The sequence below is a fragment of the Sciurus carolinensis genome, chromosome 12, assembly GCF_902686445.1.
Source record: "Sciurus carolinensis chromosome 12, mSciCar1.2, whole genome shotgun sequence".
Lineage (NCBI taxonomy): Eukaryota > Metazoa > Chordata > Mammalia > Rodentia > Sciuridae > Sciurus > Sciurus carolinensis.
In genome coordinates this window covers 80,903,222-80,929,099 of record NC_062224.1, presented here as the reverse complement: position 1 = coordinate 80,929,099, position 25,878 = coordinate 80,903,222, and the positions used below count along the sequence as shown (strand labels likewise).

General features: G+C 39.9%; 1 protein-coding gene across 1 annotated transcript in view; it reads left to right on the top strand.

Annotated features, from left to right (window-relative positions):
- LOC124961409 (zona pellucida sperm-binding protein 3 receptor-like) overlaps positions 1 to 24,186 on the top strand; it is a 53,226-nt gene extending 29,040 nt beyond the window's left edge. The window contains exons 9-14 of the mRNA XM_047519969.1: positions 22 to 197; positions 754 to 941; positions 18,491 to 18,579; positions 22,070 to 22,240; positions 23,215 to 23,390; positions 23,885 to 24,186. Coding sequence (XP_047375925.1) covers positions 22 to 197; positions 754 to 941; positions 18,491 to 18,579; positions 22,070 to 22,240; positions 23,215 to 23,390; positions 23,885 to 24,058 — 974 coding nt within the window. The 3' untranslated portion in view covers positions 24,059 to 24,186. The remainder of the gene's footprint in view (positions 1 to 21; positions 198 to 753; positions 942 to 18,490; positions 18,580 to 22,069; positions 22,241 to 23,214; positions 23,391 to 23,884) is intronic.
- Positions 24,187 to 25,878: the final 1,692 nt, after the last annotated feature.

Here is a 25,878-nt window from a genome sequence, read left to right as displayed (position 1 = left end):
CAAAATATGTTTCCCTTTTAGTTCTGTGTCCAAAACCAGTGATAGAAAATGGCAGGCTGGCCAGGGAGAAGGATCACTATGTTGCATTGGAAAACATCACCATTCAATGTGACTTTGGCTATAGTGTTGTTGGTCCCCAAAGTATCATGTGCTCAGTGAACAAAACCTGGCTACCAGAGGTGCCCAAGTGTAAGAAGGTAAGTGGCACAATTCAGAGAAGTACTGAACTCTCAACCCCTAAAAATGGTAGTCTCCTCAAAGGTCTGTCCTTTGATGATGATGATGATGATGATGATGACATCTGACTTTTGTCTGGATGCCTAAATAATTCACCAAATTTAGTCATTTCAATCTCAAAGCACTATGGTGAACTGAGAGAAGCAAGTTTTTTGATTCTAGGGCTCGAGTCAAAACTCTATTCTTGAAGGTCTTCTGAACCCAGTTCCCCCAACCCCTGGCTCCATTGTCTCCTACAATAAGTGTTGAGCATTTGCTCCGTTTCTGGTTGGTCAACAGAATATCCCACAGCCGCCATGATGGAAGTGCTCTGGGCTTCTTTGCAGCTCTGCCTCTCTTCTGCTCTGATTGTGCCTGTTTGCTGCTCAAGAGCAGATCTGGGCTGTGACACCTGCTCAGAGGCAAAGTCTTCCTGACTTCCTTTTCACAGACCAATCCTCAGGTCAATCTCACTTTTGCCTGTTATACCTCTCAGAATGCACCCTCTACCTATTCTTCTCTTTTAATCACCTTTAGGAAGTTCCGCAAGGCTGTGAACAAGTGATCATAGGTGGAAAACTCATGCAGTGTCTTCCAAACCCGGAGGAGGTGAAAATGGCCCTGGAGGTGTATAAACTGTCTCTGGAGATCGAACGTTTGGAACAAGAGAAAGATAAGTGCATAAAGCTACGGGAGAATATTTTTGAAAAAGAGAAAGCAGAGGAGTTAGTTTTGCCTTTAAATTAATATACAGAATCTCCATTCAACAACTCTACTCTTCCTTGAGGACCATCACTCACATTAATGTGTCTGGGTTTGGGAAATTTCATATGATTATTATAAATAAAAAATATGTAACTGTTGATTATCTCACTGTGGCTCCAGTGTCCTACTTTTCTTAACTCATAGTGCTGGTCAAACAATCATTCATCAAATATCAGTTTGTCTGTGTTGTTACCTTAGTCAGCATATCACATAAATATTGCACACCCAGTACACAGATTTGCTGCTTTGGAATTAACTTTATGGCCCTCAGAAAGGTTGGAAGCTAGAAAACTCAAATTGTTCAGACTACCACCTTTCCCTGGTGCTTTTACTGCACATCTCTCATGTTCAGAACCTTCCCCTTTATGCCTTCATGAAAAATTATTCAAATCCAGTAGACTTTCAAAATAGACACTCTTCTGTAATTGAAAACAAGAGGGAGAAAAATCTTACTGAAATTGCCCAGGCACTTTGGTGTCCCCTTCCAGGTACTGACTCTCTTCCACCCCAGCCAAGACTTGTGTTCTCCTCAATTTTACCATTACAGATTGGCACTTTATATAAATGGAATCATACATTATGCATTCTTCCAATCTTATCTTTTCCCCTAAATCTTGTATTTGTGAGATTTATCCATGTTGCATGAGGTTAAGTTTCATTTATTTTCATTTCTAGTAAGTATTCCACTATTGTATGATCACATCACAATTCACTTGCTTATTTTTTTTTATATACATTTGGGTTATTTTCAGTTTTTGAATATTATGAATAGAGTTATAGTAAAAAATTTTTGCAGGTGCTTTCTGCTACATGTATGCATTATGTGTAGTATATATCTAAGGACGAAATTGCTGGCTCATAGTGGTTATGTATTTGTTTAGCAGATTTCCAAAATAGTTGCCCCAACCTGCTTGTTTCCAAGTGGGAACTTTAGGAAAGTGAGCCTTCTAGTCCACACTTGCTGTTACTTATGTTTCTTCTTTAAGAGAAATTCTGTTGGATATTATCTCATTCACAGGTCAGTTGTGCCAGGGTTGTGGGGCAGGTTCTTGAGAGGTCAAAGAAAGTACCTGGAAACAGTGTGAGAGACATGATTTATTGAGGAACAAGAGGTTAGTGACTCCTCAAAAAAGAGGGCCAGTGATGACAGGCAGACAGCACCTCTGCCCCTCATGTTTGCTTTGTCCTCTCCCTCAAGGTGCTCTATCCAGTGGCAGCTGTGCCCTCAGTTCTGCACCCACTCCCACTCAGGATTTTATATGTTTGGCTGCAGAAGCAGTGATATTGTTAGCCTTAGCTTGCTTAATGAGCTTGTCTGACCAGTATCCCAAGAAGCAGCTCTCCCAGCATACAGGCAAGAAAGTAGCTTTCTACAGACAACACTAACTTGCCCTAATTCCCAGAGAGCATAGAAGAAAGTCCGTGTCCTTCAAGGTCATATACATCTAAACATCTGGGCCCAGGCTTGCTCTCAAGTGTTTTCTTAACTTGCTAGGTTTGGGGGAACAGAGAGGAGGCAATCAGAGACATGAAAGTTTTAATGTCCCCTTTGCTTTGGGAATGATATACTCCACATTGCTTGTGCCTGCCTGCCCTTACAATTCTGTCACACTTATCTTCCATAACATCTCTTGGGCAGCACATCAAGATGTACATTAAAAGAAAATCTCACCGAAGCAATACAGACTGCCACAGAACATGAGAAGACCTGCTATGAAAGCAAGTAGACTGAATGCAACATACCTCCAGAAAGCAGGCAGAGATTGTAAACAAGCAGAAATGAACCAATACCAAATTTACCTACAGCAGTAATACAGGTTTGCAAATTATGTAAAGCCAAAGACAATAATCATCAGGAACACACACATACAACATCCCGTCTCAAGGAAGTCACCGGTACCTCCCTATACTGCAAATAGAATATCAAGCACTGTTCTACTCTGAAGTACCACCTTCTGCATTTGATTAGTTTCTTCATTAAGCAAAGTTCTGACTCTGTATTATTTAAGGCAGCTGCAGGGTGCTTAACTAAAACCTCAACCTGAAAACTCACTGTCAATGTTTGTTGCTTAAGGAGAAAGTATACCAAGTGGGTAAAGCCACCAGGCAACTGGGTCTATCTATGCCTAGCTTTTGCTGACTTCTAATTAGTAGGGATTATAGACAAAGTGGGAAGGGTGCAGTATGGTTGGTAAGGTCTTTTCCAAGTATATTGACCAATCCAGTAATAAGGCAGGTATGGCCACCCATGGGTGCTAAATGCCTATAACCAGCCCCGGGGAAGGAATGCACTCTGACACATGCTCTTCAATTTTGCCATTCTAAATAGTAAACTGCATTGATTGACAGGGGTCCAACGCATATTCATAGATGTGTTATAGTTTAGATATTAGGTGTCTTCCAAAAGCTCATGCATGAGACAATGCAAACAGAAGTAAAATGATTGGGTTGTGAGAATTTTTAACCTAATCAGTGCATTAATCCCTGACAGGGATTAACTGGTTGTTCAGTGTAGGCAAGTAGGGTGTGGCTAGAGGAGGCAGGTCACTGGGGGTGACTTTGGGATAAGTATTTGTCCTTGTTGAGAGAAGTTGCTCTCTCTGCTTCCTGGTGCCATGCACTGAGCTGCTTTCCTTCTCCACACCTTTCTGTCACAATGTGTTGCCTCACCTTGGGCTCAGAGCAAGGAGTCAGTTGTCTATGGACTGAGACCTCTGAAACCATGAGCCTCAAATAAACTTTTCCTTCCCTAAAATTGTTCTCATCAGGTCTTTGTTCAAAGAACAAAAAAGCTGACTACAACTAGAAGGCAGAGAGGTGTTGCTGCCATTGTTTCTGTACAGAGAGGAGCTTTCCTCTTCATCTCCACCCATGTCGCCCTAAGTCATCTAAATCACTGAACACAGTACACCCCAGCAGAGGCTTAGTCATAGTTATTTACTTCCACACTTTTGGTGTCCTTAAAAGAAGGTAAATTTACATTCAAGTCCTTAGGGCAGTAGGTGCTATTACAGTTTAACATCAACTACCATTGCACCATGGTGGGTGTTGGAAGAAGTCCCCAGAGTCCAGTGGAGGAAGACAGAGGCAACTCATTGCATACCTAGCAATTCATTTTATTTTGCACCTCCACAATAGTATTTGCCCATTCTGCAAATAGATTAGCTCTAAGGATGAAATGGAATGGGTGTTAATACAGGCAGATCTTGATTATTTAATAATACATCTACAACCTGATCATTTTGAGAATAGGATCAGCCTGTGACCCATCCCCAAGTTCACAGTACCATATATCTTGTTCCAAGAAACAGTATGACAAAGGTGAGGTTTTTACAGACCATAATTGAAGTACATATTTTTCTTTTAGAGAAAAATTAGTAATTTTTTTTTCTATTTCTATGTCTTGTTCTAGTCTCTTTGCCCATGGATGTAGGAACACAAACCATTGAGGCCCTATTGCCATTTCCATGGCCAGTAGACTATAAGGGTTCCCTGTGGCAAGTCCTGTGGCAATAGTAACGGCAAGTTATCCTGCATTCCCATTAGGGGAGTGCAGGTGTCCTCCTTAGGCATCATCTTTGAATCAGATGGTGTTGTCAGGTTCTTATACCAACATCAAGCAAGCAGAGGGGCATGTGCTGCAGTCATTTCCATTTCCTGATGGCCATCCACAGTTGCTTGATCTACCCTGCCAAGGATTCATCTTCCATATTTAGTTGTTGTTTCAGTGAGCCATTCATTCATGCAATTAATCCTGCTGCAGCTGGGTCACAAGGTAAGTGGAAATGACAATGTACGTTCAAATTCTCATTCCATTATTGCACCTGTGATCAGTAAGTTGTGTTTCCTTGTCATTGTCTACATCCATAGGTGTACCATATTCTGCGCCAAACAAGTTAGGGCCTTGTATCCTTGCCCTTCTGTAGGTGTGTTCCTCTAGCAGTCCAGTGTGCATGTTCACACATTAGAGCAAAGGTGTAGCCTTCTGAGAGGGGCATGGGGCCAAGCTTGTTTGAGAAAAGGCCTCAATGTTCTCAAGTTCTCAGTCCCCTGTCATTTTATTAAATCATGCAATGGTTTTAACATCTGTGCTAAGTATGAAAAGGAGGGAACCCCAGCATCTCAACACTCCCAAGAGTGTCCATGACTGTTTGGAAGTAGGGAAAACTTGGACTTGGACTTGATCTATAACAATGGGGCCCAACTAGACAATCCCTAAGTATTTGGCAGGCAGGCCAGGTCTTTGCAATTTGGAGGAGTTGAAGGCTCCTTCTCTCTCTTAGAGATGTGGAGATGCACCCCCGCTGTTTGAGCAGCCTCCTGTGACTGGGAAAATTGAAACACTGATACTGTGTCAGGTTTTGTCTACCAGGCCAGAGCTGCTGCTACTATCCCATGACACATTGTTGGGCTATGTAAATACACTTGGGGAAGAACTTTGAAAGATCATTGTTGCCTTTCCCACATTAAAGTACATTGCTCCTGACTTTCCTTATTGAGTCCTTTGTGTTTCCTTTGTCCTCTCTTTCTCCCACCTTCTGAGTCCTACTCTGTATCCTTCACTTCCTAATCCTTTCAGTTTCCCCCATATCAACTACAGCCTGTGCTATTTGAGAGACAGGAAGGCCCACCAAAGGGCTTGAGTTGACAACAGCACTTCATAATGTTGTCTTGGAGCCATGTGGAGAACGGTGACCTTTATCTTTGGTGTGCATGTTTCATTATCAGGACCAAATGCAGCTTGCTGCATGAACAGCCTGCTCATCCCTAACTCTCTTAGAAGGTCTTGCAGTTCTCCTATGGATTGCCATCTTGGGGGTGCCATAGTAACTTCCCCAGATTGACCAAGCACTTTTTATAGGCAGTTATCAGTCCAAGACAATAAAGAGATGGCACAGTTCTTATTAACAGTTGAATGGGTAAGGTGTGTGGTGACTTAAGCAATTGTGCTCATTTTACTCCCTGATAGGAGCATGCCTTTAGCACCAGTGTCCCAAAGCCACAGCAGCCATTCGGTTACATTTTTCCTGGTTTCCTGCCTAACTGTCTTCCCCAGTTCTACCAATCCAGTATGTGCTGGTCTGGAGAGGCAGGACCTCTACATCCACCCCAACTGACTGGGGCTGATCTGTCTTTACCTTTTGTGATTTGACTGGACTAGTCCCTGGTATTGGCACCTCAATGGGCTTGTCCCAGTCCCAGTCTCATCCTTTTCTTCTGAGATGCTGGGTTCACAGGAGTCCCACTTAGGGGGATCCCAGTCCTTTTAAGTAACCACCGTCCTTACTCTAGCTTGTGGTGTTTACGTTTCAGTTTAGCAAAGCAGCCGCCTAGAGTTTGCAGATGTCCATCAGCGCTCCTCATGCGGGCAAGGGATTGCTCAGCAGTCCTCACTTGAGTTAAACATGCTTCATGCTCCAGCTTTAACTCCTCCTGCAACTGGTTAGCTTGGGCTTAGGCCTGCAGCTCTGCCTCCTTTGCTACCTGCCCCACCATGAGGAGGGGCTACCCCATAGCTGCTGCTGTCTTGCATAGCTCTTTCTTTTTCTCTAGGCCATAGGGCTTTCCCATAAGCAACCGTATTTCCCCAAATCCTTGGGGACTTTGAGGTCATTACCACACTCACGTGGTGGTCCCCAGGCATCCATAATAGCTGCCTTCCCTTCCCATGTAGAGGCGGAAGGCCGCCCCCCAACGCATTTCCTCTTCTAAGTTGCCATCATTTCTAGACTCACAGGGTTCTCTTTGACCTCCTGCTTGACTTGGGAGTTGTGGGACAGGTTCTTGAGAGGCCAGAGAAAGCACCTGGAGACAGCATGGGAGACATGATTTATTGAGGAACGCTTACAAGAGGTCAGTGACTCCCAAGAAGAGGCCAGTGGTGACAGGCTGACAGCACCTCTGTCCCTCATGGTGCTCTGTCCAGTGGCAGCTGGCTGGATGAGTGACATGTATCCTTTCCACTGTGCCCTCAGTTTTGCACCTGCCCCCACCCAGGGGTTTTATATGTTTGGCTGCAGAAGCAGTGACATTGTTAGCCTTGGCTTGTTTAATGAGCTTGTCTGACCAGTATCCCAAGAAGCAGCTCTCCCAGCATACAGGCAAGAAAGTAACTTTCTACAGACAACACTAACTTGCCCTATTTCCCAGAGTCCTCAGAAGAAAGTCCGTGTCCTTCAAGGTCATATACATCTGAACATTTGGGCCCAGGCTTGCTCTCAGTGTTTTCTTAACTTGCTAGGTTTTGGGGAACAGAAAGGAGGCAATCAGAGACATGAAAGTTTTAATGTCCCCTTTGCTTTTGGAATGGTATGGGTATACAGTATTACCAAATTGTGCTTCTAATGCTTTCCTCCCTGATAATTACTAAAGTTAACTTACATTTCACATGTTTAATGAATATGTAGATATTATTTTGTTGTGAAGTGTTAGTTCATGTCACTTACACCTGTTTTTTCATTGGATGGTCTGCCTAATTAGAATGTGGTTGTAGAGATTTTAAAATTCTGGATAAAAGTCCTTCATGAGATATGTATTAAAATATTTATTCTTACTCTCCGATGTCTATTTTCACTTTCATAAGACTTTCCTAAGGTGTCTCCTGATAAATGTGAATTCCTAATTTGAATATAGTACAACGCAGTCAACTTTTCATATTTGTGGGTTCCACATTCATGGATTTGACCAACTGTGGGTGAAAGATATTCCACTCCCCAAAATTGCATCTGTTCTGAACACATACAAACTTATTTTCTTGTTATTCTTCTCAAAGCAACATAGTATAACAACTACTTGCATAGAATTTATATTGTAATAGATATTATAAGTTATGTAGAACTGATTTAAAATATGCAGGATGATGTGCATTGGTAATACACAAACATAATGTCATTTTTATTAAAGGGACTTAAACAGATATTGGGATCTGTAAGGAATCCTAGAAACAATCCCCCACAGAGATCAAGGTACAACTGCATTTCAAGTATTTTCCTCTCAATATTTTCTTGTATCCCACTAGGGAGATCTATGCTTACCCCAAGATCATAAATATATTTGCTCATGTTTTCTCTTAACAGATATATGATTTTATTTTCACATTTATTTCTATGACCCATCTGAAACTGCTATGGTGTGAAGTAAAGGACCAAGCTTCTTTTTTCCATATGGATATGCAATAGCTATAGCATCTTTCATCAGAAAGAGCATTCTTTCTGTCATTGCTCTGTAGTGTTAACATTGTTATAAACCAAATGGCCACATATATTTGGATTTTGTTAATTGATTCTTGGTTGTTAATTCTTGGTGCATTTGATTACACAAATAGAATCAGCTTATCAATTTCCATCAAAATTCTACTGAAAATTTTCATTAGGATGCATTTTTACTTTTAGCTTTCAGTGAAGAGTACTTATACATTCTAATTTAATTTATTCCTAGGTGTGGGGATTTCTGCCACATCCCGAGTGGATGAGAAAAGGTTTAACTGCTGGAGGACAATGTTGGCTATAAATCAATCAATTACCCTAAACTTATCTAATTAATAAACACACAAAAGAGCCAGTACTCTTTTTAAATGAGGGGGGTGTGACGGGTCTGGCCACACCAACTCTGGCCTCTAACAACATGGAGTAGCCCAACTCTCCTTTAATTATAGCCACACAGGTAAAGGAACCCGGAAGGGGAGGGGCTTCTTCTGGGATGAACAGGATGGATGGAGCTAGGGGAGCCAATTTGCTCAGGGAAACTATTATATAACCAGGCAGGGAACCACTCCCACAGTGCCACATACTCCCAGGCAATGCGGGACAGGCCTCTGTGTCTGCCAGTTCTGAGAAGTCAGGCCTCTGTGTCCTGTGGTTCAACCTCCTCTGATTCTGCTAGATAAGGATGACTTCTCACACCTAGGCATCTTTAACTTAAAATTATGTATTTAATAAAAATTATCTCTTATGTAAATTTTTAAACAGTGGATTATTTACTTTATATTATTGATCTTTTATTTGGTAGCTCTTTAAATCTAATAAATTTTCTACATGTTTTTAGATCATTTAAGTTCCTAATTATGTCATTGGTGAATAACTAAAGTTTGAATTTTTCACCACTCCCTCTGCTATTAATTTGTCTGTTTTTCTATCTATATATCTCTCCCTATCATTTGGTACTCTAGTCCCATGGATAGGACCCTTCAGTTCCATGTGAAATGAAAGTGCTGATATTAGTTGCCCTTATCTCATTATTGATCTCAAGGTGAAATTCTTTACTAGTTCACTATTATTGTAGGCATTTTGTAGAAGCTTTTAATAAAAATGTAGAAGCCAGGTGCAGTGGCGCATGCCTAGAGAGGCTCAGGAGGCTGAGTCAGGAGGATTGATTTCAAAGCCAACCTCAGCAACTTAGTGAGGTCTAAGAAACTCAGCGGAACCCTGTCTCTAAATAAAATACAAAAAACAGGCTGGGGATGTGGCTCAGTGGTTGAGTGTCCCTGGGTTCAATCGCTGGTACCACAAAAAAAAAAAAAAAAAAAAAAAAGGATTGCAGAAGTTCCCTTCCATTTCTAATTTTCTAAGTGCTTTCCATTTTTATCACAAATCATATAGAAGTTTATCAAATGCTTTTCTGCATCCTAAAGTGATCAAAAACACTTTTTAAGTTAGTGTAGAGAATGCGCAAAAGCTATTTATTGTTGTATAATAACTTCAAAACTTATGACTTAAAATAGTAACACTTTGTTCAAAAATGAAACTCAGGCAGCACGTGGTGGGTGCTGACTTTGCTCTCCTCAGCATCAGCTATGGTGTTATAAAAACTGGGGGCTGGAATCTTCTAGAGATGGGCTTACTCACTGACATGTCTGATGCCTGAGTTGGAAAACTCCACAAACTGCAGCCTGATGTCACCAGGGCTCCACAGGCATCTCCATCTTTATGTGACATCTGCCCTTGGTCTCACTAGTTTGGCCACTTCAGACTCTCCTTCTACCAACTGCTGTTTTAGAAGTTGTAGTGTGTCTATACAGGTTGAAACTCTAGTCAATATGGTATCCTTTCTCAGTTGCCTGGGCATTTAATAGACCATCCCACTTTTTTATGGGATAGCTTCTGTGTTATGGGATAGCAGTAGGACCAGTGAAGCTCCTGAACACCTGCCCATTGATTTTCTTTTTGCTTTTGTCAAGTGAATTTCTTGATCAGAGACAATACTGTGTGTCCTACCAAGACAGGGAACAGGCATCAGTAAGTTCACAGATGGTATGTCTGGAAGAAGCCTTGCCATAGGGATATAGTCTAAATCCAGAAAGAACTTACTGCTAGAAAAGACAAAACGTTCTTCACCATGGAGGGAAATCAAGTGATACAATAGTATCTGTGTGTGCTATTATAATGGATGTAGGTAGATAAAATGCTAGCTAGCTCTCTTATTCTGCAAGCAGAATAACTGTCAGTACCAGTCAGTCATTAATCCTCTGATAGGGATTAACTGGGTAATAACTGTTGGCAGGTGGGGTATGGCTGGAGGTAGATCATTGGAGACTTGCCCTTGGGGTATATATTTTGTGAGTGCTTGAGCTTAGTCATTCTCTTTTTACCTTTAACTCCCCGCCCACTTTCTTTAACTTCTAGGCAAATGAAATACTAGCTACTGTTTCCCAGAAATGACCCTCACCTCACTGCTCTGTCTTTACTTGACACTTGTTTTGACATAGTAAGTCCTTCACCTAATAATCCCAATTTCATAGCAATATCTAGCATGATGAAGTTGCTTCTGGAAAGTTCTTAACATCTCTGCAGCCAGAATTAACTAGTCTCCTGACTAGGCTCCTGGGGAGGACAATATAAGCTGGTGTTTGTTGTAAATATTTGTGCTTAGTGTCTTTCCTTTTGCACTTCAATGCAGTCTCTTTGGAGATGGTTCCTTTGTGGGTTTTCCTATTATTTTATAACAATGGAAAGTTCAGTGACTTTCTTTAAGTTGAGTTCTTTCAAGGAAAAATATTGAAACAGCATCAGATCATGTGCTCCCCATTGGCTCCACGTGAGCTCCCCCAGAGCTCTGCCCTCCACAGAAAAGGGAAAGTGGCAGCCTGGTCCCTTCCTGGGCTGTGCAGTCTCCGGCCCAACTCTCTTCCACATGACCTTGGTTACTGCTCTGCTGGAGACTCTTCTTGGTGAGTAGTGGAGTGACAGGCCAGATGGTCACCACATAGGAGTTCACACACCCTTCTTTTCAGAGATGTCTAAAAGATAACCTTCACGCACATTGTGGGGCATATGCATGACCTGGAGTTTAGGGAAATTTGCTATAATCCTACAAATAGGCTATTTCATAGATGTTCTTTTTTTTTTTTCTTGCTGTGCTGGGGATTGAACCCAGGGCCTTATGCTTGCAAGGCAAGCTCTCTACCAACTGAGCTATCTCCCCAGCCCTTTGTAGGTGTTCTTGATACACCCTTTTAGAGCTTCCTCTCCAGCAATCCACAAACAAGTCAACCTCAAAGTTATCCTGGCTTGGAATAACTGGCCTGACAATGAAGGATGCTCACTGCTTGTGTGGCTACACAGAATGTAGAACCCAGGGGGATAATTTTCTGGGGTCTCTTGCCAAGGAAGTTGAGTTAAGTTTTTATTTCCCAAGGGTTTAACACATTATGGTGCTTTTAAAAAATAAATCTTTATTTTTGAGTAGGCAATCTATTCAAAACCCAAGGACCCCAAAAATATAAATGAAATGGCTTCTTTTAATCTCAAGACTCCTGAGGCAACCAATCTTACATAATGCTTTTTATTAGTAAACAAGTGTTTCTATTAAGGCAAGTTAGATGTCCTGACATGGACACCTGTATTCTGAGTAAGGAGATGTGGGCAATCTGAAAGAATAAGGAAATTCAGTTCTATTCACCTATTTTTGACAAATTACTATGTATTCAGGGAAGGATAGATGTAATTTTATTTTTAATTACTTTTGATATTGTCATTAATTAAAAAGTATACATTGGTGATCACTCACTGTGTTCATTGACCTTTGGGACAATGGGAAACACGATGAAAGGTGAAGACATAGTCCCTGGTCTAAAAATCTTACCATTCAAACACTGAGATGCCGTGTTCCCAGATATAATGTTTGGCCTGGCCTGTGACACCTGCTCAGGGCAAAGTCTCTTCCCACTTCCTTTTCATAGACCAGTCCTCAGGTCAATCTCACTTTTGCCAGTTGTTCCTCTCGGAATGTGCCTTCTCCCCTACTCCTTTCTTTAAATTACCTTTAGGAGGTTTCCGGAAGGCTATGAACATGTGGTCCTAGGCAGAAAGCTCACGCAAACTTCCAAACCCGGAGGAGGTAAAAATGACCCTGAAGGTGTATAAACTATCTCTGGAGATTGTGAACAGTTAGAACAAATAAGTGGATGAATACTGATGAAAATTTTTCTAAGAAAGAGGAAGCAGAAGAGTCATTTTTGCCTCTAAAATCAATACACAGGATCTCCATTCAGCAATTCTGCTCTTCCTTGAGCACCATCACTCACATTAATGTTTCTGGGCTTAGGGGACTAATATGATTATAATCACTGAAAAGGTATAATTATTAGCTATCTTACAGCTGAGACTCCAGTGTCTACTTTACTTAACTCATTTTGCTGGTTAAATAAATAATCATCCATCAAATATTGGTTTGTGTTGCCATTTTGTGTCACATAAATATCACACACCCAGTCCATAAATTTGTTGCTTACAATGTCTGTACTTAAATTTGGGTCCCTCAGAAAGGACGGAAGCTAGAAAACTCAAAATGATCAGACCACCACCTTTCCCTCTTTCCCTGTTCCTGCAGAAAAAAAAAGGATGGGAAATTCAATGAATTTTCAAAGTAACGAATTTTCAAAGTCACTCTTCTGTAATGAAAAACCAGACAAAAAAAACCCAAAAACAAAAACCTCACTGAAATTGCACAAGCACTTTGGTGCCCCCTTCTGGTCACTAACTGTACTCCACCCCTGTCAAAACCTGAATTCTCACACCAGTACACATTGGTTTTGCATGTTATTGCACTTTATATAAAAGGAATTATACATTATGCATCCTTTCATTCATGTCTTTTTTATAAAGCTTCTATCTGTGAGACTTATCCTTATTGCATGTACTCAGAGGCATTCATTTCTTTTCTATTTATATACTATTCCATTTTGGAATGTGCCACTATTTACTTATTTGATTGTGATAGACATTTGGGTTATTTTGGGGATTGTTTTGGATATTATTAATAGTACTGCTATGGACATTTATGTGTCTTTTGCTGAACATATATAATTACATGCATAAAGGATGAACTTGCTGGCTCATAGGGGTGTTGTGTACATTCGTGTTCATCAGTTTACAAAGTGGATCCAGGAAACTGCACCCACCCATGCAGATGTAAGCGTTCTACACAACACTTGCTGCAGTTCATGTTTTTCTTCCTGAGAAGTTCTGTTGGGTGTGAAGTGTTTTCAAACAGTATTTTAAATTTGTTCTTCCACATGACTACAGAGGTTGAATGATATTTCATAGATTAATTGATCATTTACAGATTCTTTGGCTGTGAGTTTCTATAGTTCAGACCTTTTACACATTTTTCTTGTGCAGCATCAGTGTAGCTCAAATTCTGTTATCATAATTTTAGTACAGTCTAGATTAAAGTCCTTTGTGAGATATGTGTTGCAAATTCCTCTTACCATTGTATGGCATGACTTTTTACGTCAATAAGACTTTTATAATGTGTGTTTGATAAACACAAATTCCTAGTTTCAATGTTGTACAAAATATAAAGTGTTTCTCCATTGCTTAGTATTTTCTGGGAGTATTCTATTTAAAAAATTTATACTTAAAAGGAACACATACATTTGTCCATGTTTTCTTTTAGGAGAGTTCATAATTTTACTTTTGTATTTTGATCTCTGGTCCATATGGAATTACTATGGTATGAAAGCAAAGGATCAAGATTCATTTCTTCATACAAATATGCAATTGCTCTGACCTCCATGGAAAAGAGCATCCTTTATGGCATTGCTCTGTACTGTTACTTTGTCATAAATCAACTGAGGATGTACATTGGGGTTTGTTACTTGACTTGCATGGTCAATCCTGGATAGATTTGGTTAGCCACACCAATGCCACAATGTGCCTTTATGATGAATCTTGATATCTCTCAGTGTGGGTCCTCCATTGTATGCCTTTTCTCCTATTCCTGCCCCACCTCCCCTTCATCTTCTTAAGGGTTGCTTTGACAACCCTAATCCTTTGTATTCATATGCATTTTAGAATCAACTTGCTAATGTCCACCAAAATTCTCCTGATTTTTAATCAGGATGCATCTTTTCTTCAGGTGAGCTCGACAGGAAATGACTTTTACACAGCATCGTGCCTTTCGATCCATAAACTTGGTATTCCTCTACAGCTTTATCGGTTATATCTCTACAGTTCGTATCTTTTATTGGCCTCTTTAGGTTTCAGTAAAGAGTTTTCAAACATCTCTCAGTAAATTTATTTCAAGACATTAGGACTTCTACTTTATATAGTTAGAAAAATGTCTTCTTGGATAACTTTGGTAGCAGTAGAAAAGTTGTTTTTGACTATTGGTCTTTTGATAATTTCTTAATTTTAATTAATTTCATACATGTCTTTTGACTTTTTAAGTTCTTCATTGTCATATGTGAATATAATAGCTTGCTCTCCTTTCCATTTCTTCCCTTTCTCTCTCTTTCTATGTCTCTATCTATCTATCTATCTATCTATTTCTCCCTGTCAATTGGTACCCTAGTCCCACGGATAGAACCTACAGTTCCATGTGAAATGGAATTGGTGATCACAGTTGTCTTTGTCTTGTTATTGATCTCATGAGGATATCTTTCACTTGTTCACCATTATGTAGGATGTCTATTATAGGTATTTTATAGAAATTCTTGATAAGATTGCAGAAGTACCCTTCCATTTATAATTTTCTAAGGGTTTTATATTTTCTCACGAATGTGTATTGAGATTTATCAAATGCTTTTTCTGCATCCTAAAGTGATCAAAAACACTTTTTAAATTAGTGTAGAGAATGTGCTACTGCTATTCATTGTTGTATGATAACTTCAAAACTTATGACTTAAAATAGCAACACTTACTTTGTTCAGAAATGAAACTCAGGCAGCACGTGGTGGGTGCTGACTTTGCTCTCCTCAGCATCAGCTATGGTGTTATAAAAACTGGGGGCTGGAATCTTCTACAGATGGACTTACTCACTGACAAGTCTGATGCCTGAGTTGGAAAACTCCACAAACTGTAGCCTGATGTCACCAGGGCTCCACAGGCATCTCCATCTTTATGTGACATCTGCCCTTGGTCTCGCTAGTTTGGCCACTTCAGACTCTCTCCCTCTATCAGCTGCTGTTTTAGAAGATGTAGCGTGTCTAAATAGGTTGAAATTCCAGTCCACATGGTATTCTGTTTTAGTTAGCTTTTTCGCTGCTGTGACTAAAAGCATCTGACCAGTGCAATTGTAGAGGTGAAAAGGTTTATTTGAGGGCTCACAGTTTCAGAGGTCTTAGTTCATAGAAGGCTAGCTACATTCCTCAGGGTTCCATCATGGCAGAGCGAAGCAGCTTGCATCATCAGGAAGCACAGAGAGAGTTTCTACTCTCCAGATGCAAAATATATACTCCAAAGCCACACCCTACCACTTCAATTAATCCCCTGTGGGATTAATTCACTGATTGGGTTAAGACTTTTACAACCCAATCATTTCTCCTCTGAACCTTCCTGCATTATCTCATATGTGAGTTTTTGAGGGACATCTCACATTCAAACCATAACAGTATCCTTTCTCAGTTGCCTGGGCATTTAATAGACCATCCAGCTCTTTTATAAAGTCAGTTGCTTCTGTGTTATGGGATAGCAGTAGGACCAGTGAAGCTCCTGAACACCTGCCCATTGACTTTCTTTTTGCTTTCGTCAAGTGAATTTCTTGATCAGAGACAATATACTGTGTGTCCTACCATGACAGGGAACAGGCATTCAGTAAGTTCACAGATGACATATCTGGAAGAAACCTTGCCACAGGATGCAGGTCCAAATTCAGACTAAAACCTACTTCTAAAAGCAAATCACTGACTGCCACAATGTCAGCTGATTAACTGACCTCCCTGGATGCGGTGCCATAATGAATTGGGGTAGATTAAAATGCCTTCTTTCTTCTCCTGCAGGTAGGATATCTTTGTGGCATGTTCCACACTCTCTACCTGAGGTTTCCTAAGCAATAAGTTACTGCAAAGACAACTTACCAAACCATATTCATTTTTCTTGTCTTCCATTTTTTTTTTTACCCCTTTTCTTTTAATGGTGCATTCTGGAATTATCTCTTAGATAAATTTCTTGAATTCAAGCCATTTCAAGAACTGCTTCATGGCAGACTAAAGCAAACAGCAACATCTTTCCCATTTATATCTTTTGTTCATTAGATGGGTCCTGATATGATCCTTCATGGTGAGTTGGGCTATAGGAAGAGCATTTCATCCCTCAAGATCTTAATCCCATTCCTGTCATTCTGTACTTTATTTGAGAAAAAAATACCCATTATTATTATTATTATTATTATTTTCCCATTGGCACAAAAACCTGGAATTTCTGAAGTAAATGTATCATGGTGATCGTTGTAGTCTCAAACTCTTCTTTAATATGTGAGGAGACTAGGGCCTGAGTTATTGGGACTGTTGGCTAAGCCACATGGTTCCTGGTAGATGTTATGGGGTTTGTGTTTTCTGATAGAGCAGGCAGTCTGCAGTCTTTCCCATTATAACAGAAGCAGAACATTCCTAGGCACACTCTCATAAGTGACAGACTCAGGGTCACACAAAAGAAAACCTTGCAGTCTGATTCTATTCAGTGAAAATTAGTTTTTCATAGTGGAAAGAACTTAGGACTTGATTCAGACTTAAGTTCAGAATCTGACCTAGCCATTGATGAGAAAGATATTAGGAAGTATACTTAGTCTTTCTGAATTAGTTTCCTTATCTGTAAAATGTGACTAATAATTCCCGTGCTATAATTTTGTTAAGTGCAATAACTTATGTAAGTTTGGAACATGATTAATAAGCAGAATCTGTATTTTTAAAATTATTTTCTGTATAATTATTCCAATGTCCTTTTTTTTACATACTCTTATTTATTCTAGTTCCTCCTTATAAAATGAAGGAAACACATGGTGTGTTTGTTTGTTTTTCTTTCTCTCTACAAAGTTTGAAATTTATTTGCACTGTCACCAATATTCCTGAGGAGTCTACTCATTTACTTCTGGGGAATGTTCCTCTTCATTTCTGAGAGCTAAGCACTTGGTTATTACATCCCTTTTGCACTCATGACAGTTCAACTTGACTGTCAAGGTTATTGCCAGACATTTTCCAGTGTTCACCATCATCTCAGGATAAATATCTGTGCATTTCCAAGTAACAAGTATCTATAGCAGGTTCAAAGAGCAAAACATGAAATGTAGGTTGATAACCCCCCACCTCCTGCTTCATGGAGACTAAAATAATCTGGGCATAAGACCCAGGTAGCTTTTAGTGGACCAGCTTTAATGCAAATAGTTATTAATGAACTAAGTCTTGAGGTTAACAAATATGCCTTCTACAAGGTTCTTCATGCTTTTTTCAGAGGAATAATTCTGGGATGAAAGGTTTTTCCCTCTGACCCATCACTACTGAAAATTTCTTAAAATTGCCATGAAACTTTTTCCATTAATGATGCCCCATACTCTCCACTTACTTTTCTATGCATGCTTTATCCGACTCTCAGAAATTTCCCTTTATCTTCCAACTAGTGTAGCCCCAAGGTTGATTAATTTGATGCCATAATCACTTCAGGAAACACAAACATATTGAGAGAATAATTGTTTTTACTGTACTTTTGCCTTTTCACAATTGTAGATTTGCACACGTTCTCTAATCCAATTAGGCTGTGAAATGTTTAGGAGTGACACTCAGGTATTAATCTTTTCCTATCCCATTTTCCTACTGGGAATTTACACATGATTGAAGACCCGACACCTCCAGGAAATGCTGCAGAACATGCCCAGCATCTCGACCTCCTCCCTGAAGAACCTGTCACACAAACCCTGTCTCGACTACCTGGAGAGAAATGAGGTGTACCTGGAAATAACAAGTCAGTGAGTGTCTGTGTTTTCTAGGGGAGAAAGCAGTGAGATAGTCTTGGGTTATAATTATAAATTGTCACAGAATCCCAGGGAGCCCTCGTGTCGAGTTCATATCATTCTCCCCACCACACTCCTGATTTGGAGCTTTATTGGATGGCTTGGGTTAGGTTCCGTCTTGTACCTGATCTTCTCAGTTCTGCCCCTCCTCTTCAGTGACTCACTGGCCTTGCCAGGATTTAGTTCCTTGACTCAGGCGCCAATGTGCTAGTGGTTTAGAGCTTTAACTTTAGCCTGATTCCGGGCGTCCGAGAATGTTGAGCCCCTGCGTTCTGCTTCTGAGTTTCTGAATCATGTCCCCTAAATTCCAGAGAATTTTTTCAGCATTATGGCTCCTTGGGGTCCTGTCTCTATTGTGGTGCCCATCTGCCCTGTGTGGTGAGTACAGAGCTATGGGAAAGAGCAGAAAGTTTAAATCAATATCTAGAGAATGCTGTTTAAGAATTAATCAAATGGCTATAAATCAGTACGATTTTGGAGAAATCCAATGAAGTACATTGCTAAGAAATACATTTAAATAGTTTTAATTCTTTCCATGTAGGCTATAATTACTTAAGAAGCTAAATATTACAAATCCTTGAGGAAATTATCTAGCAGAAAAAAACATTTAATCTTTATATAAATGGATGATATTTAAATGAATACTCCTAAATATAAAAGTTAATTTTTTTGTAAGCTTTACTTCTTTTCTATTGCATTAAGGATTGTGCAGAACATATTCACCACTGAGAAAGTAAAATTTTAAGTTATTATAAATAATAAGTTCATTTATATTTATGAGAGTAAAATTATAAGGCATTGCATAAACTGATGATATTGTTTAAGTGTGGGGTATTGAATTATAATTTAGACAAAACTTGTCCCTAATCAGTAAACACTGAAAGGGTTTGTGAGAATCTACAGGTCCCACTAGGATAGAGTTGGTTATAAATACAGATGTAATTATTTTCGTTTATAAACAGAAGTATACTAATAAAAGTAGTTTTTATTATTTTTATGATATTTCTTTTTAAGAGAAAAACTTCTAAGCATATTAAAAATATTTACATACATACCCCTTATGCTATCTATTACAGCAGTTAAAGTAGATCATTTTGAACTGAATTTCAAAGTCACCCAACAGAGAAGAAAATATTTCATCAATAGCTGTGTTGGTTCCTATAGAGACTTTGGTCCATATTCAAGTGATGTAGGGTATTTTCCAATTTTGATGATGCAAGGATTAAATGCCAAGCAGAAGGAGTTCTATCATGCCTCTTTGTCATAGAGAAAATTTGTCAGAATTTCTAAGACTCCAGAATGATCCCATGTTATCTAGACTTTGAACTTTTCTAATATCACAGGTTAACTTCAGAACTGTTTTCCTAGGGATGGCTTAGGAAATAGAATATTTTACTTTGAAAGATTTTTACATCTAAATGAAGTTCATTTTAAGGGATATGTAAGGTTAGGTAAAATAATTCCTTCATCCTGGATGATTCTGCTCTCTTGGGAATTAAGATGGCTGAACCCGCTATTCTTCCAAAGCCCTATTCTTCCTAACCCGCATGGTCTTCCCCACGCAACAAGCCCTTGACCTTCCAGTTCTCCTCTTCCTTTCTGAGCCAGGAAAGGCAAAGCACACCCAACAGGTTACAGAGTGGCAGTGATTGCATCAGGTTTCTCTGCATTTATCCCTCATCCTTCCACTCACTCAAAGTGGCACCTTATCTTGGTTCATAGTCCTTAACCCAAACCAGTGTCAGTTGTCCCCAAATCAGTGTCCATCAGGTTTCTGAGCTTGTTTCCTCTTCTTCCACCAATACCAACTTTCTGTGGCCTTTAAGTCTTTGCTCAGACCACTACCTCGGTGTGAAACACCTGGCCATGTCTCACCCACTTAAGCAGTTTTACCTAAACTTCAGAATATATACTTCCAGACTCCTCTAGGAAATGTTACCTTATCCTTTTCTCCCTTCATGCATTCTTTCTCCTTCCTTCCTTCTTTTCTTCCTTCCTTCCACTCTTCTTGCTAGTCACCCTTGTCTTTGGACAGGGTTGTAAGCTGACCCATGTTGCAGTTTTACTAGTCACGTGGTCATCACTTATTTTCTTACAGTATTACAATGGTGTGTGGCTCGTTGTCTGCCAAACAGACACATGTGAATGAATTACAGCAATATTTGTTGGATTAATTCAGAAAAAAAGGCTGTTCCTATTGAATGTATTTCATTTGATGTTCAGAAAATTCTATTTGTAAACCTGAGACTGGTACATAAGTGAGCATTTATTTTGGACCTTCAGTGTCAAGAACAAAGATACACAGAGACTGGATACATAGTCCCTGTTCTTAACATGAATTAAAAAAAAAAAACCTACAGATAATATAAGTTAGTTGTTTAATAGTGTAAACACACTATAGAGAATATGGGCTTTTGAGCAAACTAGAACTCAGTTCTAACTCTGTCTCTGCCACTCAATAGCTGCTTCACATGGGGCAAAATACTAAATTTCTGCAAAGATATGTTTTCTTCATAAAGGGTAGGTAAGATGATGATTTTTATTTCTTGATGGTATTGTGGTGTTGTGACTGAATTTAAAAAAAAGATACATATGTATATATACATATGTATATATACACAATGTGTATTTTATATGTATATAAGGTACACACATGTATTTATTGCCATAGAATACATATTATACATTTAAATATAATATATATACATACTATTATTGAAAAATAATATACATTCTATACATTTACAAATATACACTTTATACAATGTATGAAATATATAGTGTCTGAATATATATTGTAATAAGACTCCAATAAGTGGTTGGATATATAGTTGGATATCAGATGTAAGAAGCAGTTGGATATGATATGTAATCTCTTCCCAATAACTGCTATAGACGCTCAGAGAAATAAATGATCACTGTTTACTGGAGAAGTAAGAGAATCGATCCTTCATAGAACAAATGGGCCTTGAGGAGCAGATAGAGAAGGAAGAATGGCATCTAGGTAGGAGAGATCATATGAGCACAGGTACAGTGTGGGAATTTGATGGCATACTTGAGACCAATGACTAGATGAATTAATTAACCTATGAAGAAGACTCCTATAAAAATAATGATCATTAAGGTTGAAGTATCTATGAGAAAGTTCAGAAAAGGGTTTTCTAAATATTAATGTGCTGGCAAATATTTTAAAATTTTTATTTATTTTAAAAATTTTATTTCTACTATATTTATACTCCTGAAACGATCATTACTTGGTTTCAACCCTAAGAGGAAAGCTTGCATTAACAAAGTACTTCACCTGACATTCCTACTACTTTGTTTTTTTAGCTTTCTCATGCAGCGTTTTCGGCCTCTGACAGTGATCCGTTTCAGGGAGAAGCTTGGCACCTTGTCTTCTTTATTATTCCAATGTGCAAGTCACCATTTTTATTCCTCTTATGAGTTCTTCTTTAAAATTCAGTATTTTCTCGGTAGAGGTGCATGGTCAGCTTTGCTGGACAACAATGGTTCAGATATTGTGGAATGATTTAACATCTTTACACTTTCTCATGGATGAGCACTGTTACCTTTATCCTGAAATGGATTAAGTGTACCCCTAGTATGATGTGACTTAGGGTTGAATCCAGTTTTCATGCAAAAATGGTTCCTAAACAAGGTGAGGTTGAGTGAATATGTCAACCAACTGAACAAAAGGGAATCTAAGGGCTCATAGCTCTAACCTTGCTCGTTCCTCAGCTCTAGGCTTACAGCAGGGCAGCACAAGTGCACCGGTTTGGCGGAGTGATCTTGTGGGTAGAGAAGGTGGAAGGAAGCTGTTGCACATTCTACAAGCTCATGCTCTCTCAATTTCATGTCTCATCATCAGGTTGTAATTTTCCACCTAGCATTGCTCATGGACATCATAAACGAGTTATTTCATACAATTTCTTCAAATATGAGATTGCGTATGAATGCGATAAAGGATACCAACTGGTTGGAGAAGCAAAACTCTCCTGCAGTTCTTCTCAGTGGTCACCTGAAGCTCCTCAGTGTAAAGGTAACTCAGCTCCCTTCTCAGCCCATGGCAAATACTGGTGGAACTGTCATGAGAAGGTCAAGAGCAAGTTCTTCTTCCTGTGAGAGGCAGTTAAGAAAACTTTTGATTTGATTTCATTTGTTTAAATAATTAATATATGCATATGGTACACCATGCAAAAAGCACAAAGAATGTACCCAAATATTCCTCCCTCCACTTCTTTCTCCAAGTCACAAATTGACTCTTATCTTTGTTTTTCTTATATATTTCCTGATTTCAGAAGCATCACTTTTTATATGAGTGTACCTATGGTCCTGTGCAAAATTTTCAAGGAAACTTATGCAGGCACGAATGTAGGCTCTCCCAAATTTCATGAAGTGATAGATATTTCCACCAGAGTCATGCGCAGGATACCACCTGCTATGATGTAGGTATGTGTGTAAGAGAGAGAGAGATTTTTAGTTTGCTGCTTATTGTGGGGACAGGAGGAATCATGACTTAGTCTGACTTTTACATGCATGCAGATTTGCATTAACAGGCATTACTTATTGACCAGCACTGTCTCCATTGCACATGGAATAAGAAACCAGCAGGGAAATTTGAAATATAGGTTGTGAGGGATAGTTACTGTGATGGTTAAGAACCTGGGGTCACATACATTTATTTACATTCCATTCCTTTATTAAAAACCTTTATGACCTTGGGCAAGTTTCTTATCCTCTTTGTATCTCAACCTTCTAGATAAAATGGAAATATAACAGTACTCATTTCATAGGATTATCGTGAGACTTAAAAGGGACAGTCACGTAAGGTACTTGACCTGAATATGATAGGTAGTCATGCTTAATAACAATAATATCATTGTTACCAAAATAGAAAAAAGATGGAACAGTTAGCACCTAAACAAGTTCATTCTCATTAATTCTCTGCCATTGTTATTATTTTATCTTTTTTCTTAGATTTACAGATTGCCTAAACATATGTTTCCATTATAGCTCTGTGTCTGAAACCAGAGATTGAAAATGGGAAGCTGTCTGTGGATAAGGATCTGTATCTTGAAATGGAAAGTGTCACCATCCAGTGTGACTCTGGCTTTGGAGTGGTGGGTAGCCAAAGAATCACTTGCTTACAAAACAGAACCTGGTACCCAGAAGTGCCTGAGTGTGAGTGGGTAAGTGGCATAATTCAAGGAAATTCTGTGCTGTCAAATGTAAAAATGATGGTCCCCACCAAGCTCTCTTCCAGCCAGTAATGGTGGCACCCAACATTTCAGGATTCATTCTGAGTCGTTAAAAAAAAAAAAAAAAACTCTCTTTTTTCCTTGAAGCACATTTAGATGTGTTTTCCTGTCCTTGAGAATGGGGAAAACTAAACCCCATAGAGAGCAGGGTTTCATGGACCCAAGAGTACTGACTTCACTCCTATTGGACTTTCTATGGACTACATAATATACTCTTGTTCTATTTCTGGATAGTCAGCAGAAATAGCCTTTGCCCTCTTTATCTGGGCAGCAATATCAGAATGGACCTGTGACTTTGAAGGGGCCCAACACAATTTCTGGTTTTCATGCTCTACCACCAGTCTTGGTCTTGACCATCAGGATGTACCTCCTCATGATTTGGCAAGATGATTCTGTACCACTCCCACCACATCTGTCTCTTTCAGGAGGTTCCTGAAGGCTGTGAGCAAGTACTTGCTGGCAGAAAACTCATGCAGGGTCTCCCAAGTCCAGAGGATGTGAAAATGGCCCTGGAAATGTATAAGCTGTCTCTAGAGTCTGAACTGCTGGAACTACAGAGATACAAAGCAAGGCAATCTATTCTGGAGCCAGCGCTGTAATTCTTCCAGAAGAAATAGAAAAAGGCTCCTGGCTGGCTTGCTGCCTTTCAATTCAATATGGATCACTTCAGTTTAGCAATCCTACTGTATCTTTGGCACCAATATTCATGAAAGCAAATATTCATATACCAAAACTACTTTGCCTTTGTGGTCATTTAAGATCCCAACAAACAAGGGTCCCAAACAATTCCATTACATAACTTAATGTTTGTGTTTACTGTGTAGACCTAAGAAGTATGTACTTGGGTTCACCCACATGACCTTGGACTCTACAGTTCCATGGCTGCTCACCACTCAGGCCTTCAGAGCACAGATTAAATGTCAACACACCCCAAAACCTGTCCACTCCCCACCACTTTAGGGAGTCACACCCTCCTTGAACTCATATGGCCTCTTTCACTCCCACAACGCCTCAACTGTTGCCTTCCATGATGGGGATTTACATCTGTGTCTGACCTTCTTCCCACCCCAGGGAAGGAACTCCAAAGGACTGATGGATGTGAAGCCCACAGGTCGGCCACCTCCTGTTCCCAAGTCTTCCATCCTACTTGGCCACTATTTTCCTTTATAATAAAATGGCTTGAGCAACCCTTGCACACATGAGGAGAAACCCCAACCCTGTGCCAATCCCCTTTATGTCTCTGGGTATCCTGGAGAGTTTATTCCTTCCAGGCACCACGTCCTCCGTCTCCTGCTTCCTCTGAGGTCTCTTCTGCACTCCTCACCCAGAACCTCCTACTGCCTCTTCTCTCCTTTACACAGAAATCTGGAGAACATCAGCCTCTTTGATTTAATTTCCCAAGCACACTAAAAGGGGGCCATGGTTTCGCAGGCTTTCACTGAAGCCCAGATGTGACCTTGTGACTTGAACTGCTAGATAATCCCATCCACCATGGAAGTTATCAACCCATGATCCTAAGAGCCACTACCTACTAGGCCATAGGAATGCCTTTGATGTTTGTCTTTGGGTTTCCCTGAGACAAGGATGGATGGGCCACTAGTTTCCTTGGAAGGTGGCTCTGGAGAGCACCCTGAGTGACTGGATAACAAGACAGGAAAAGAAGGAAATCTAACAAGGAACCATTATGGAGGGGGCTGCTGCTTTGTTAATAGGGGCTCAGTCATGCTGTCAGCCCTTAGAGAGTATGTGAATCCACCTCAAGTTGCCCTCCTGAGCTTGAGGACCTGGGATGCCCACCAATCCCCCACCCTGGCTGGTGAAGACTGCTCCAGTGAACTTACTCCCACATATAGGGGACCCACACTGTGGGCCAGCATCTGAGGACAGGGATCACCTTCAAGCAGAGGCACTGGAAGTCAGTGGTGCCCAGGGGCTGTTTGCATTGACCTCCAGTGTAGGCCAAGAGCACAGAGGCAGGGCACAGAGGGTCTTCTCTAGAGTTACCTTTTCTGTGTGGTTTCATTGATTGACATGCTGTTCCAACCCACCATGATCTCCCTGCACAGATCTCATTTCCCTTGTCAGATCCTGGGGTTGTTGTGCCTTTCCTTGCCCCTGACACAATTGCTTCACTATTGTAGAGTGAGCTGTGCAGTTTCTCATCTCACATTGTGCTCTGGGCCTAAATAAAAAATTCATCAAAACTGTCTGCAAAACAACTTAATTAAAATTTACTAGCAAGTCAACAGTCTACTATAACAAACTTGACTCCCCCCTTTTTTTTCCTGAGCAGGAGGATGTATCATGAGCCTTCTTGGCGGCTTAGACCTTCTCTTAATAGAATCTCTGTTTCTGCTCATGGCTTAAATGCCTTGTGTAGTGTAACTTTCACCTTTTGTACATTATTTGCCAAAAATAT